This window comes from Leuresthes tenuis, unplaced genomic scaffold (assembly GCF_036924035.1).
Source record: "Leuresthes tenuis unplaced genomic scaffold, fLeuTen1.0.hap1 SCAF_23, whole genome shotgun sequence".
Lineage (NCBI taxonomy): Eukaryota > Metazoa > Chordata > Actinopteri > Atheriniformes > Atherinopsidae > Leuresthes > Leuresthes tenuis.
The window spans coordinates 17,571,849-17,585,694 of NW_027325377.1; the positions used below are offsets into that span (position 1 = coordinate 17,571,849).

Sequence of the window (13,846 nt, forward strand, 5' to 3'; positions counted from 1 at the left end):
CTATCATCTTCATGCCATGTTTAATTAAACTAAATAACAACTATTTTTAATGTATCATTCACATACTATGTTTTCTGCATGAACTTGTTTCAAATTGTCAATGTCAAGACTTTTTGTTTTAAGTTTATTTTATTTCACAAACTTTATTTTATTTTCACACTTTATTTTATTTGCAAAATTGCAGCTGAAATTGTGAATAAACTTTCAACTTACAGAATTGACAAGAATCCAGCTGAAAACAACACAAAGGCAGCTGGAACAATTACTTCTATATGCCCTTCCCTTTATTCTTTAGGCATGAATATTTAACAAACTCGAATGAATTAGATTGATTCTGTCTGTTTAGTGGTTGGAACAGTGTATATCAAATCCTTGCCTTTTTGTCATGGTTAGCTTCCTCAAAATATCTCAATAAGAGTCACATTTGCTTCTTCATTTACAAATTTCTTGTTTTATCAGGTTATTTTTCTCATCTCTTATGTAAGGTAAAGAATCATTATTCACAAAGCTGTTTACATGCAATATTGCGTATACAAAGTATTATACAGTACTGACAGAAGACAGAACAAATGACAAGGGCACAGCAAATATTGTACACAGGAGATCATTACAAAGGGTTCGAGTGCATTTAAGGCCAGCTACTCAATTAAGAAAAGGTCCAAATGGGAAAAACATGACAAGAGGAAAGGAATTGCAGCTTTATGGAAGCTAAGGTTTACTTTATAAGATGCACAAAAGCCACATGACACAGAGGAATCCTATGACATGTCTCGCCAACAGAGGGAACTAGAGGCTGGAAAATTCAGATTTAGAAATAGCTCGTCTCCCTGGCTGACATATATTTTCCATTCGGTGTCACAAACTCCTGCTGTGCTCTCTGTGGACTCGCTGATAATCTGCTGTTTAGATAGTGAACACAAAACTCTGCAGTCTGTTTATCTAAATGAAACACCCACTGACATTGGCCGACCTTTCAAGAAACGGTGTACACACAGGCCAAAGTATGAATAAAGCTCCTGAGTCATCTTTCACTTGAAAACTCAATGTTTACTTAGGTTATTTGCAGTTTTTTTCCCAGCTTGGATGGACAGCAAAGTCACCACTGACTCCTCTCATGCCAACTCTCCTGTTATGTCATAGATTTTGGAGGTGGGGTGGGTCAGAGAGACTGAGAGAGTCTTCTGCACAACTTGTCCACCTTGTTATTCCTGTGCCAGCACCAGCATGCACGTCTGCCTATCTGTTGATTTGTGGCTTCGCCTCTGAATGCAAGTCACACTTTGATCTGCTCCTCATCCAGCAGCTCATTCAGCGCTAACCGGAGAGGACAAAGGTATGCTGGGATATTGATTTTCTTCTTTTAATTCACGTTGAAGATTGTTTTATCAGATTTTAATGTCCTCTGACAGAATAATTGTGCCCTGAGTCAAGACTAATGTTTGTTTTTGTGACCTTTCTTGTTAAAGAAAAGTGTAACATCAGTGTCTAATGTAGAGCAAAATAAAATCTTGTAATAGGCAAAAATTGGCAAGAGGGTTGTTTTGTCAACAAAATCTCCCACCCTGACACTGAAAGCTGACCTTCTGTAAAATGTAGTAGCCAACATCACTGTGGCCTCATTACATATTAGCACAGAAAGCGTGCCCTAAATCTTGCAGGAAATTTAATTCACCATGAGTCTGTTATTGCTGGGATAGGATCAGTGGGAAGCCAATTGCTCAAGTAGGACAGTAAGTAAAGGTGGATTAGAGAGCTGGAAAGGTTTATTTCCTAGCAGGCAGGGAAACAAATGAGACTTATTGTGGGTATGTGTGTATAATAAGGTTTTAAATGCTTGTGTGACAAACTTTTGTGTTCAATCAGGCCTGTTGCTGGGGCTGGAGTCTGCACAGGCCTGCAGGATACAAAACCTGGCAGGAGAGACAATGTGGCAACTAGTTGGTCATTAATTCAGTGACGTCTGAGAGGCGTCTGTTTCAGCTCGCTCACTCTGTTAGAGGTGGAGACACAACATCAAGAAAGAACGAATAAAGACACATAAGTTACAAAAAAAGTCAAGTGAAAAGCTCTGAAAATACAAAGAACAGACTTCACATTTTTTCATAAAGGCACGACTTTATAAAGCAAATGTTTATTCAAGGACTATAAGCTAGCATTCCTGCTCCTAGTCTCAGATTCTTATTGCACAAAATGTAAAAAGCTGTTGCACAGCAGGCAAGAAAGAGGTTGTTATCCCCCGTGAGGCCACACAAAAAGAATAATGTTTCATTTCTGGAATGTGTGTGTATGTGTGTTTAAAGCTATAAAGGTAAAATCTCTCTTTCTCTGAACACGTTTCCTTCCAAAGATCCTGTGTTTTAAAGAGACTGTAAATGTTACTTGTATGTATTCATGTAGTGCAGGAGGTACAATTAATAAAATATTACTAACATCAGTCTTGGACAAGTAATTTTAGTGTCACTGTGGATTCACATCAGAACTTTTGACTGCAGAACATTGGAGTTTCTCAATAAATAATCAAACACTGTGAATTTTTTACACCTGGGCAACAAATTTGTCATTTTTCTGTGTCTAACTTTACTTCTAAGTTCTAACATGCATGCATTTGCATTTTTTTAAACTGTCACACATGCTCAAACTAGTAAAATTACGATGTTTTCAGGGTTCCAAAAATGTTACATGCCTACACTTTCCTTTGCAAATTGCAACACGTTTACATTTGGCATTATATGAAGATCTCACATATGTGATTTTATTCGGCTGTTACGTGTAAAAAAAAAGGCTTACAGTAAGAGGATGTAAGATGGGATGGATGATGGTGTTACACTCTCATGCAAGACAACCAAGTTAAAGTCTCATCTGACCCAAAATTGTCCTTCAGCTTTTAATTTTGGACTTGGCTCTCAGTCACAGGTGGTTAGGGCTAGGCATTAAGAACACATGGCAAGATTTAGATATTAATGAAAATGTCATTATGTTTAGGGATTAAAAACACATTTGATATAAATATCAATAAGAAGCAGGCATCTTTCCACCTGGAGGCTTTCCTATGCAAAATAACAAGCATGAAAATGTGACCATCCCACAATTTCTGTGGCTTTATTGGGACATTTCAACATTTTGGATATGTGGAAAAAATGACCTATTACACATTTTCTTGTAAAACTGGACTGTTGAATTAAACCTGCAAACATTGATTAAACTAATGAAGAAACTATATGTTGTGCAGAATTTCAATGTCATGTAATTTATTGAACAGGATATTATTGTTTACTGGATTACAGTGTGTAACTGTTGAATAATTGTAGGATTTATAGAATTATACTAGTGTGTTACCATTTATTTACAAAGGTTAATAATATCTGTTTCGTCTCAAATATGAAAAATGCAGTGGTTTTGGGGGTAACACAATAAAAAAAGTTCTCAATCTTTCAATACGTTGACCAAAAAATAGCATCTTCAAGTTCAGCAAAAATATACTAAAATATGATTCTCACAATGCCGTTTTCACAGAGTAGCACTTGTCTTTATATCTGTCTTATGATGCCCCCACTGCATGCAGTGTGCCAGAGCTTTGCTCATCAAACACAAAGGTAAATATTCAACAGAGAATACTCCATGCTGATGGATTACACTTATTTATTGTGACTGGTTAACCAAGCCCATCAACTGTTAATTTACACAATATTCATATTTAATGAATATTTACTAATAATACGCTTCTGTAAATGTAAATTAGCAACACCTCTTTGATTCTAGATTCACAACTTAATATCAGGTTAAGTGCAAGTGTAATAGATATTACTGCCCAGGAGAGGCTGTCACAGGATTTGTCGTCATTAAGAGACACGTTCTGAAACCAGAGAAAACTCAGACATGCCACATGCTGTGAATGTGATACAACATTAGAGTGTGAAGAGTGAGCATTGGAGAAATCTATTCTGGGACTGGCATGAGGGTAAAGAGTTACTGCAGTCAAAGCTGTGACACACAGCACAAGAGGGTCACCTTGAGACCTGGCAGAACATTTGAGCAGAATTCATGAAAACAGACATGATTACAGTGATATTCATGAATCGAACAGTTTTTCCAGACGTTTAGAGTTCATGCTGTTGAAGATAAGCGTTATCACATGAGCAGAATGAAAAGTGGGTGGGCTGCTAGAACTTTAGGGATTTATGCATGATTTCTAATATGCTATTTCCATGTTATGTCCCTACGCTTTCATGTCATGTGAAGCCACTAAGCTTTCACTCTTGGCTGGCAGATGGAGATGTATACAGCTCCTAAACATAGTAAGATATGCAAGTCCAGGCTATAGATAGCCACAAGCGCTACAATACAGAGCATCCAGTGAGCATTTTTTCCAGTGGCAGGCATGCTGACGTCAGTGTGAACACAGACAAGCAAAATAATTTGGTAATGAAGAGGGTCTGTGCCCATGATGCACATACTTGTCTGCAAAGGTTGTCTTGAAAAATGGAATGGTTCAGCCAGAAATGTGCGTTTCCAAATTGAGAGAACAGTAGAACTAAGAAATATTTAAATACACTTAATCAATACTTTAGTACAGATCTTGAGTGAATATACTCATTTAATTTCCACCTCTGCATGTCTTTACAGTTTTTCTGATATTGGCTGTCTCAGCAGCAGACATTCATTCTGGAGGGAAAAGCCCCAGTCACTTCTAGCAGAGGGGATGGAGGAGCTTCAGAGGACAGATCCCTCAGCCCTGCTTCTCTGCCTCTGACCCAGGCTGAGAGCTCTGGGCCCTGGCACAGCGAGAGTCTGCTTGCAGAGTCCTGGTCCACAATGGGGGACGTGGACCGGGAGGACGCCAAGAGCGTCGACAGCAACGATGGGGCGGTTCTGGCAGGAGAGGAGAATCACTCCTCCAACTCCGACATGGTCCACCTGGAGCGAGAGGAAGCAGAGATGCTCGAGGAGGCAGAGGAGAGGAGGAAGAGAAAGGAGGAGGAGGAGGAGGAAGATGACGAGCTCCAGGCAAGTGTGTTGAGTGTGCTGGGTAAGGAGAGTGAGCTGCTGGAGCTCAGGGAGGAGGAGCAGGACCTTCAGCCACCACAAACCGCGGAGCTCCTGGTTTCAGCAGAGGACCCGTATGTGGAGAGAGAGCCAGTGGAGTTCAGGCACGTGGTTCCCCCAATGGCCTTGCCTCCTCTGCCAATTGTCAAGCTGGATCCCCCCTCCACAACATCCACACCAGTCCCTTCAGCCACAACCTCTGAAGCAGAGGAGCATTATTCCACTCTGGGCCTTCATCCTCCTTCTATCCTCGCACCCACCGCAGCAGAGCCTCCCGAAGAGAGTCTAAAACAACCACATTTCTCACAGATTCCCCTCTCGGATGTGGAGGAACAGTCAGTTAAACAGGCACCACCAGAGAAGCCAGAACCGCAACTGAGTGCTCCAAAGACCAAACCAATGAGCTCCACAGAGCTGCTGTTTGGAGGCGCTGCTTTAGTGGCTGTTGTCGGAGTAGTAGCTTATGGTGCCGTTGTCTACTGTAAAAAGTAGAAAACCTCCCTTTGAATCCCTAAACAATGTTTCAGTACAGCTTTTCTCTTTTTAAATTTATTCCCTGTTAATTATTCCACTCTGAATTTTGGATTTTAATTAGATTTTTTTGGATTCACTTTGTGCTACCTCAGCTCACAGCAGAGCTCTTGGCCTTTTGTTTTTCTGTTTGATCTCTAAAGAAACTTTGCCAGTAAAATGTAAACCTGGAATGTAAAAATCATGGTTTCTTCACACTCGACATTCTTTTGTGTGTGAATGTGTCTCTCGTTCCCTAAACAGAATCAATTTCTTTATATCAAGCTTCAGTTTTAACTCTTACAGAACAAAATTGGAAAAAAACTTTCCATCCATATAATGTCTTACAGATTTAAATGGGATTATTAGTATAGCTTTGGCAATTTTGAAAAATCACAATATGGTACTTTAACTTAATGCAAAAAAAAAAATCTGAAAAATGTGTTCGTTGAAAATCTAGCTTGATCTGCAGTTCCCAACTTTTTAAGGCAGACACAAGGCTTCATTAATTAATCTATTTTGTGGCCACTTGGTGGCAGCACTTTAACATGTTAACGCTTTCTCAGCTAATACGGACAATTAGCCTTTAACTTGGTGTAAGATTAAGATGAATTTGAAATCCGGTTTCTGAACACCTGAAGAATGTACATCAAATAGTACTGTTCACTTTAGCTCTTTTAATTAAAATGTTATTTTCCACCTTTTAAGCAAGTTTATTCAAATTTTTGTTTTATACGCCCTTAGAATGAAGGGAAATAACATAAAAGTTTATATTTGAGCTTTATGATAACTTTAGCAAAAAATCTCAGATCTTATTTATCTATTTTCTGCTGTGCTTTCTTGCAGACGTAGTGAGGACTGCTGAAAAATTCTAAGCTTTCTTAACCTGTCTTCCAATCAACAGCCTTGGAAAACACTAAGCAACTTTAGCTGACTCAGGAGTTGTAGTTTTTAACTGTTTTGCTGTGAACGAACAAAATGTTCTTGGAGGATTTATCAGAGGAGAGCATTTCTGGCGTCCTCACCTTTAATTCATTACAAGAGGTTTGGAAATTTATTTCATTGCCTCACCAGAAGCTGTCTGACCAAAACAGGTTGTTATTCAGACCCTCAGGTTGGAAACTGCTAAACCAGATGAACACATATGTTTCAATCTGTGCCTCAGCAGGACACTAAACACCCTTTCAGTGTGAGCGGTATGAACTTTATGTGTCTGGAGAGTAAGAGATTTGAATGCAAACTACAGATGGGGAATGTCATAACAATCTGAATGATAAACTATAGAGGGTAAGTTTTATCTTTTGTCATAGGGCTTACATTGAGCTTGAATTATTAGTGAATTAAAAAGAACTGGCAGGAATTTGGGGGATGTTTTTCTGGTTTACAGCTCCATCCTGTCATCTGCTGGACAGTGATACCATTACATTTATGAAACACACCATGAAGTAATACCAGCCACAGGACAAGAGGGAGCCACAATTCTTCAACCCAAGAATTTAATGGACAGAAATTGTAATACCTTGGAAGTAGTCCATAGTAATAAGAAGCTATATTTTCACGAAATTTCTGTTGCAGTTTATGTCCAAAGCAAAACTAAATTTCTTAAAAGTAAATTGCTGGAAAACCTGGGCATTCTAAAAATATATATAAAATAAAAAACTCTGTCTCTAATTAAATTCTTACTGCTAACAAGAATAAAACGATGAAAAACATTGCATTTTTTTTGTGATATTCTTACCCAGAACATCATGATCTCATAGATAACAATTATATATCTGCGGTCATGCCAGCTTTCAGACTAATAAACTGTTTATACATGAGTGGCTTTGACACTTCTTGATTTTCATCGAGTGCCAGTAAATAAAGAAGAACAATGGGGCTAACTGTGCTGTGGTTAGCATGCCGCTCCCATACCGCATCCAACATGCACGCAGCTATTGAAATGAGAAGGGGAAGGGAAGTGCTTCTTTGTTTGGAGACATACAGCTGCAGCTCGTCAGCTCAGCCAGAAAATATACTGCACCACCTTCACAGATAAACGTGAATCTACCCGTCATTGTATTTTTCCCTACAAACTCCCAGGTCACCAGGAAACACACCTAATCATATATAATAAGTGTCTTAACTGGTACCCTCAAAATTACAATGGTAATGTAATAATTACAAAAGTACTTTCAAGTTTTGAGTTTAACCAAAAAAAATGCCTTTGTGTATGCATTATAAATCATTAATGTTATCTGTCAGGGGCTGCACGGTGGTGTGCTCCACAAAGAAAGTCGTGTGGAGTTTACATGTTTTCCCCGTGAATGCTTGGGTTCTCTCTGGGTACTCTGGCTTCCTCCCATTGTCCAAAAACATGCATGTTAGGTTAACTGGTGTCTCTAAAATTGTCCTTAGGAGTGAGTGTGTAGTTGTGTGTCTCTGTGTGGCCCTGTGATGGACTGGTGACCTGTCCAGGGTGTACAGCTGGGATAGGCTCCAGGCTCCCATGACCTGACTGACGGATTAAGCAAGTATAGAAAATGGATGGATATCTGTCAGCATTTTAAGAAAAGCCACAAAATTAAATGAAATTCAATTCAAAATTCAATGAAAAAAATCTAGATAGATTAGATATATTAGATATATTAGATATATTAGATAGATAGATAGATAGATAGATAGATAGATAGATAGATAGATAGATAGATAGATAGATAGATAGATAGATAGATAGATAGATAGATAGATAGATAGATAGATAGATAGATAGATAGATAGATAGATAGATAGATAGATAGATAGATAGATAGATAGATAGATAGATAGATAGATAGATAGATAGATAGATAGATAGATAGATAGATAGATAGATAGATAGATAGATAGATAGATAAAAGACTACTGATTTGTATATCAACAAATTAAGTGATAAAACACTAGCCGAATGGAGCTCACACCTCATCAGCATGCAGCTGTCAGGCTTCAGCTGCGGCCCGACAGCTTGTGGTCTCTAATTTATGGAGCTTCACCCTGAATGGAAACAGGGAAAGAAGGAGTAGGAGAGGGGACAAGGTTTGTGGTTTTTTGTTTTTATCAGCCTGCTGCACAGGCAGGAAGCACACACACACACACGTGTGTACACACATATTTGCATGCTTACACGCACACACACAATATGATAATTTCCTGTGAAAAGGTGTTTTTCTTTCCTGGTGATAAAACAAAACAACATTTTAGTGAGTGAAGCTGATTATGTCATTTCTTTTTATTTCTGCTATAATCTGTGCACCATTTCTTTGTTTCCATGTTTCCAGCTCTGCGCTCAGACCTGCTTGCCATCAAACTATTACCAAACTGAAAGGGGAACTTCAGGATCGAGTCAGTTGATATTTAAAACTGAGACAAATTAACTTCTCAAAAAGCCTGTGTCTATTTGAACACGAGGGCTGGCTTTGTGGCGAAAGAGAGATGCAGGCTGAGTTTAACATTCGCCACCACAGTATTAAAAATTAACCTTTACAATCACATTTATCTGAAGTTGTGTTTATAGCATTCAGGTCAATTAGATTTTAAAATGGTCATGTCTTTTATTTGTTATATTTGGCTTCGGCTCTGCAGTGAGCTCTTGAAAGCTGGTGGGGTGCAGACTGTTGGGGACTGTTGTCTTTTTTTTGCAAAAACTTATTCATCCTTTATGTGCAATGTAATGGTAAAAGAATATTTTCACAAGTATAATATATGGATAAATAAATCAATTTAAATATGATATAAATTCTCAGAAAAGAACATAACTGCAAGGCCCTGAAGTGTTCTATCTATCTCGTGGCCAGTATGCAAATTATTGGGTCAGACTGAGAATTGATGATATTCTTGTCTTGAGTGCACAATAAAAAAGCTTTTTGTTGTTCATAGATTGTGATCTTCACAACATGAGAGAGACAACTGATCCCCAGGTCTGATTTGTGCTTCCAGAAAAGAAGAAGTGCATGACGCCAACACATTTAAATTGACCAACCTCTCAGTCAATTCATGTGGTTTAGCCTTGGACAGGTATTGCAGGTCTACGTCACCATATAGATATCTATATATCTATATATATACCTGAGATAAATGAGCACCTGCACCAGTGTGGCAGTGCTCACCTAGAAATGGCTTCCACTGAGGGAAACACTCAGACATATAAGATGGTGAGTTGTATGGATATGTTGGAAATTGTTTGAAATTTTCTGTCTTTTTTTCTTTTTGATTTTCTTTAATAATTCAAGAGAAAATTACACTGTAAAATGCAATATGTTGCAGATTTATTATGTGCAAAATTGAAGAATTTTATTTTTTTTGGTCATATCTATCCCAGACTTTAGACCACGACATCAACCAACACTTTCAGGACGCAATCGATGTGATTCAGCAGCATTCGCATAATACATATTGTGATTCAGGTACATATTCAGTGTCTGTTGCATTTATTTAATTATATCAACTTCTTTGCTTTCCAAGAGATTAAAATGGTTAAATTAATATTTCAAGAATTTTTGTTGTTGTTGTTGCTGTTTTAATTGATCACCTTCTTCTTTCAGATTACATGTATTATGAGACTCTGGGTAGCCAGCAGCCATCTCTGCAGTGTCAGATCTCCTGCTGCCTCGTCACACACCAGTCTGACGTTACGGGTGCAGTGTGTGACTGGGGTGACACAACTGTAAGTATTTAAAAAATTCAGCAATTGTATTGTATGTTTGAATCAAAGGGTAAAACATTTTTGGAAGAGAGAAAGTTTACTTTGAAGGCTTGTCTTTCAGCATCAGCCCTGGCCTCAGGTCATACCCGATGTCTCCCTGAGCCACTCTGGACAGAATGAAACCCCACATTTCTACCCCATCCTACCAACACAGAGGATCAGCAAAGGTAATCGTATTCAAATTTTCAGAACAATTAAAATCAACTAACTTTTGTTCAGCCAGTCCTTAAGATTAATCTCCATGCCCTCAGGCCGTAAGAAGCTCAGACTTTATGAATATCTCCATGAAGCTCTGAATGACCCCAGCATGGGCGACTCAATCCAGTGGACGGACAGCGTCAGCGGAACTTTCCACTTTGTCTCAAAAAACAAGGAGAAGCTGGCTGAGTGTTGGGGCCAGCGCAAGGGCAACCGCAAGACCATGACCTATCAAAAGCTGGCAAGAGCCCTGAGAAACTATAGTCGCACAGGTGAGATTGTTAAAGTGCGCCGCAAACTCACCTATCAGTTCAACCCAGACATACTGCACAGGCTCGGCTCTGCAAAGGCACACATGCACCTGCCCTGCCACCCTGCACAGGAGGAGGTCCACACCCATCACCAAAACCCAGCCGAGCAGAACTACTGCAGCTCTGCAGTGACGGACTGGCAGGGCTGGTACGAAAACTACCAGCTGCAGGAAGACTATGACCTGGCGTCAGGCTTCACCTCACACAGTTGCATCAAACTCTGAGCTGTGAGAGAGGACATTCCTTCCACTTTTGTAGTCAAGTTTGAAAAGATTCTGTATGACTCTCAGATGATCTGGATCCATATTTAACCTGCATGATGTGTCATGGTAAACTGTGAACCAGTCAGCAAAAAGTACCAGTCTTCAGAAATGAGATCCAATTATCTGTGTAAATAAACTGTTGATATGATTTTAAAAGAGGTCTAGACTTAAGTGAAAGCTTCATGTATCAAAATAAAAATGCAAATTACTGACATTAGAAATCTGTGGAAAACCACATCCTATTTTTTTCTGCTGTGATTGATAACACCTGCAAATTTGAACATATTGTACATCTTTCCATGTTGACCTATTGACTGTTTAATAGGGGTCCACATCTACTCAGCACATATTCTGTGGGCTGCCACTCAAAAAATGTTTGTTATTTTAGTGCCTCTGGTCTACATGAAGGAACATCTCTGTACATTTCTTGTACATACTCACAAACCTCGGAACACAAGTTTTAATCGCTCATTCTGATTCACAGGTAATTGACTTAATTAGAAGTCAAATTTGATCAAATTTATCAAATATGTTTGATAAACAACACATTTGCTGTAGAGAATATAAATTGACACTAATTGATAAAATACCCCGAATATATGCCTCTGCTTTGATATAATCTATTCCAATCTTTATATTATTTTTACCTCAATTTGTTATTAGAGCATTTCTGTTTTCAATCAACAACTTTATGTGAGATAGATACATAATGGTTGATACATAATATAATACATATTGGATATTAGTACTTAGTTACATACTGGATATTCTAAATATCTATCTTTATGACATACTCAAATGACAAAAGAGGACATAATTATAACTAGATTTGTTAGTAAAAAAAAAAAAATTGTCTCAGCCTTCAACCATTGATGAGCATTCTTTAAAATGACAGATATATGTTTTTTAACTACTGAGAAAATTAAATGTGTTCACTCTGTACATATAGTTGTTGTGTATTAATAAATGTTTCCTATCCATTTTCATGGTTGTTTTTTTAAGTCATCCAAAATACATGCGTTCGCTCAGCATTGCTTTGTTTTATTGACCTCAAAACATTGCAGCCCCACTTTCATCATCTCTCAAAAAAAGTAAAGATTGTGTTGAAAGATTTGGCAGCGTCTCCCCTGTAATGAAATATTACAACAGGCAGACATAATATGAAATTAAGACACATCCTGTGAGGAAAAATATGCCAGCAAGTGTGTTTTTCCTGAAAAGGGAGCAAGGCGCAGAGGCTGCCCCCAGGCCAGGTCTTATCTGCCTCAGCGAGGAGGATGTGGTCAGTGCTGGGTGGCTTTGTTGATGGGTTGACTGGTGGTGGCGTTGGGGCTTTGTGGGATGGGTGGTCATTGTTCTTGTTAGCCAAGGGTACAGAAAACGTTTGGTGATACGTTCCCATGGGGAGGTATAATAAGAGTCCCAAGACTTGAGTGTCTGAAAGTCAGTAGTGTGAAATTCTTCCAAACTGCAAGGACTGCACAGCATCTGATACTCACCAGTGATGGTAAAGTGCAGACTTTCAGATTTCTATATATTTCTAAACATATATCACCTAAACCATTTTCAAAGCTGGTTTTGAAATGATCTTTTCTCATCAGACTTCTTTCCAGGAAACTCAGTCTGATTTAGAGGTGATCTTAGAGTTTCTAGAGGAGTACTACAGACAAAACTCAGCAGAAAATGGTAAGGGAGAAGACTGGAAAACGTATTATTTTAGGACTTCATTTCAGCACTGTTTTTTTGAGACACTTGTCTTTTTCCAGTGGACAAGGTGCCCTGGAGCACAGGAATGCCTTTGGAAGAAAGACCAGTGCCTGTGGATGAAACAGATGAGCAACGCTGGACATGCTATGAGCAACCTGTAAGCACAAAGGTGTTTGTTTCCACATGAAGAAAGACTGCAAAGTTAAGAGTCCTCTAATCTGGCATTATTCTCTTTATATTCTTTTATTCTCTCCTCCATCAAAGAGCATCAAATCTGCACTTCAGTCCTTTCTGCCACACGATACCCAACCAGCCTTCAGCCAAAACAACACAACAGCAACATTGTCTGACCTTGTATCAACAAGGCAATCAGCCAAACACCCAGCCACAGCAGTGGGGAGTGGTGAGTTCTCCTTTTTATGGTCATCAGATACTGTTAATGTCACAGTTACTATTACCCTGAGGGAAACAATACCAAAAGAGTAAATAAGAGACCTTCCCTTTACTGTAAAAACAATGGAGCCGTGAATGGCTTACCTCAATAGCCGATTTTACATATCTATCAGATAACCACAGTGTTTACAGTTTTAATCTCTCCACTAAAAGACATCCCATCACTGAAGAGATTTTCTGGGAATAGCTGTAATTGAGGAAATGATTTACTGTAAGCAACATTAACAGTTTTAAATATCGCATTTAATCCCCCTTCATCGTACAAGCCTCTGACTGTTGGTTGCAGGCAAAAAGGTCCGACTCTTTCATTTCCTGTTTGAGATGTTGGAGGACCCAAGCATGGCCCACTGTTTGTCCTGGGTGCCAGCAGCTGCAGGCGTTTTCCGCTTTTCCTCCAGGAATAAGGACCAGGTGGCGGCACTTTGGGGGCAGAGAAAGGGCAATAAGAGGCCCATGACCTACCAGAAGATGTCCCGAGCACTCAGGAACTATGCTCGGTCTGGAGAGATATTTAAGGTGAAGAAAAAACTCACCTACCAGTTCAGCCGAGACACATTAATGTCACTGCAGAAGTGTCATCAAGTACATTTTTAGAATTTATGCATTTCATCATCTTTATACGTGCTCCTTTTTCTATTCTT

General features: G+C 38.9%; 3 protein-coding genes across 3 annotated transcripts; all 3 read left to right on the forward strand.

Annotated features, from left to right (window-relative positions):
- Positions 1-1,154: 1,154 nt before the first annotated feature.
- Positions 1,155-5,758, forward strand: LOC140282898 (uncharacterized). Its single transcript, XM_072377482.1, has 2 exons — positions 1,155-1,333; positions 4,624-5,758. Exon 2 carries the CDS (start codon positions 4,813-4,815, stop codon positions 5,533-5,535), a length of 723 nt encoding a protein of 240 aa, XP_072233583.1. The 5' UTR covers positions 1,155-1,333; positions 4,624-4,812; the 3' UTR covers positions 5,536-5,758.
- A 3,866-nt stretch (positions 5,759-9,624) lies between these two features.
- spic (Spi-C transcription factor (Spi-1/PU.1 related)) lies at positions 9,625-11,244 on the forward strand. The gene is made up of 5 exons (XM_072377211.1): positions 9,625-9,722; positions 9,890-9,974; positions 10,113-10,234; positions 10,335-10,440; positions 10,525-11,244. The coding sequence occupies exons 1-5, from the start codon at positions 9,684-9,686 to the stop codon at positions 11,004-11,006; spliced, it is 834 nt and encodes a 277-aa protein (XP_072233312.1). The 5' UTR covers positions 9,625-9,683; the 3' UTR covers positions 11,007-11,244.
- Positions 11,245-12,144: 900 nt separating this feature from the next.
- spi2 (Spi-2 proto-oncogene) lies at positions 12,145-13,846 on the forward strand. Its single transcript, XM_072377569.1, has 4 exons — positions 12,145-12,731; positions 12,812-12,909; positions 13,017-13,155; positions 13,492-13,846. Exons 1-4 carry the CDS (start codon positions 12,629-12,631, stop codon positions 13,797-13,799), a joined length of 648 nt encoding a protein of 215 aa, XP_072233670.1. The 5' UTR covers positions 12,145-12,628; the 3' UTR covers positions 13,800-13,846.

Bases quoted from the DNA above. Each gene is read 5' to 3' on its own strand.
- LOC140282898 (XM_072377482.1), top strand. From the start codon at position 4,813: ATGGGGGACGTGGACCGGGAGGACGCCAAGAGCGTCGACAGCAACGAT.
- spic (XM_072377211.1), top strand. From the start codon at position 9,684: ATGGCTTCCACTGAGGGAAACACTCAGACATATAAGATG. The intron at 9,723-9,889 runs GTGAGTTGTATG...TATCTATCCCAG, and splicing joins ACACTCAGACATATAAGATG to ACTTTAGACCACGACATCAA. The intron at 10,441-10,524 runs GTAATCGTATTC...CCATGCCCTCAG, and splicing joins AACACAGAGGATCAGCAAAG to GCCGTAAGAAGCTCAGACTT.
- spi2 (XM_072377569.1), top strand. From the start codon at position 12,629: ATGATCTTTTCTCATCAGACTTCTTTCCAGGAAACTCAGTCTGATTTA. The intron at 12,732-12,811 runs GTAAGGGAGAAG...GTCTTTTTCCAG, and splicing joins ACAAAACTCAGCAGAAAATG to TGGACAAGGTGCCCTGGAGC. The intron at 13,156-13,491 runs GTGAGTTCTCCT...TGTTGGTTGCAG, and splicing joins AGCCACAGCAGTGGGGAGTG to GCAAAAAGGTCCGACTCTTT.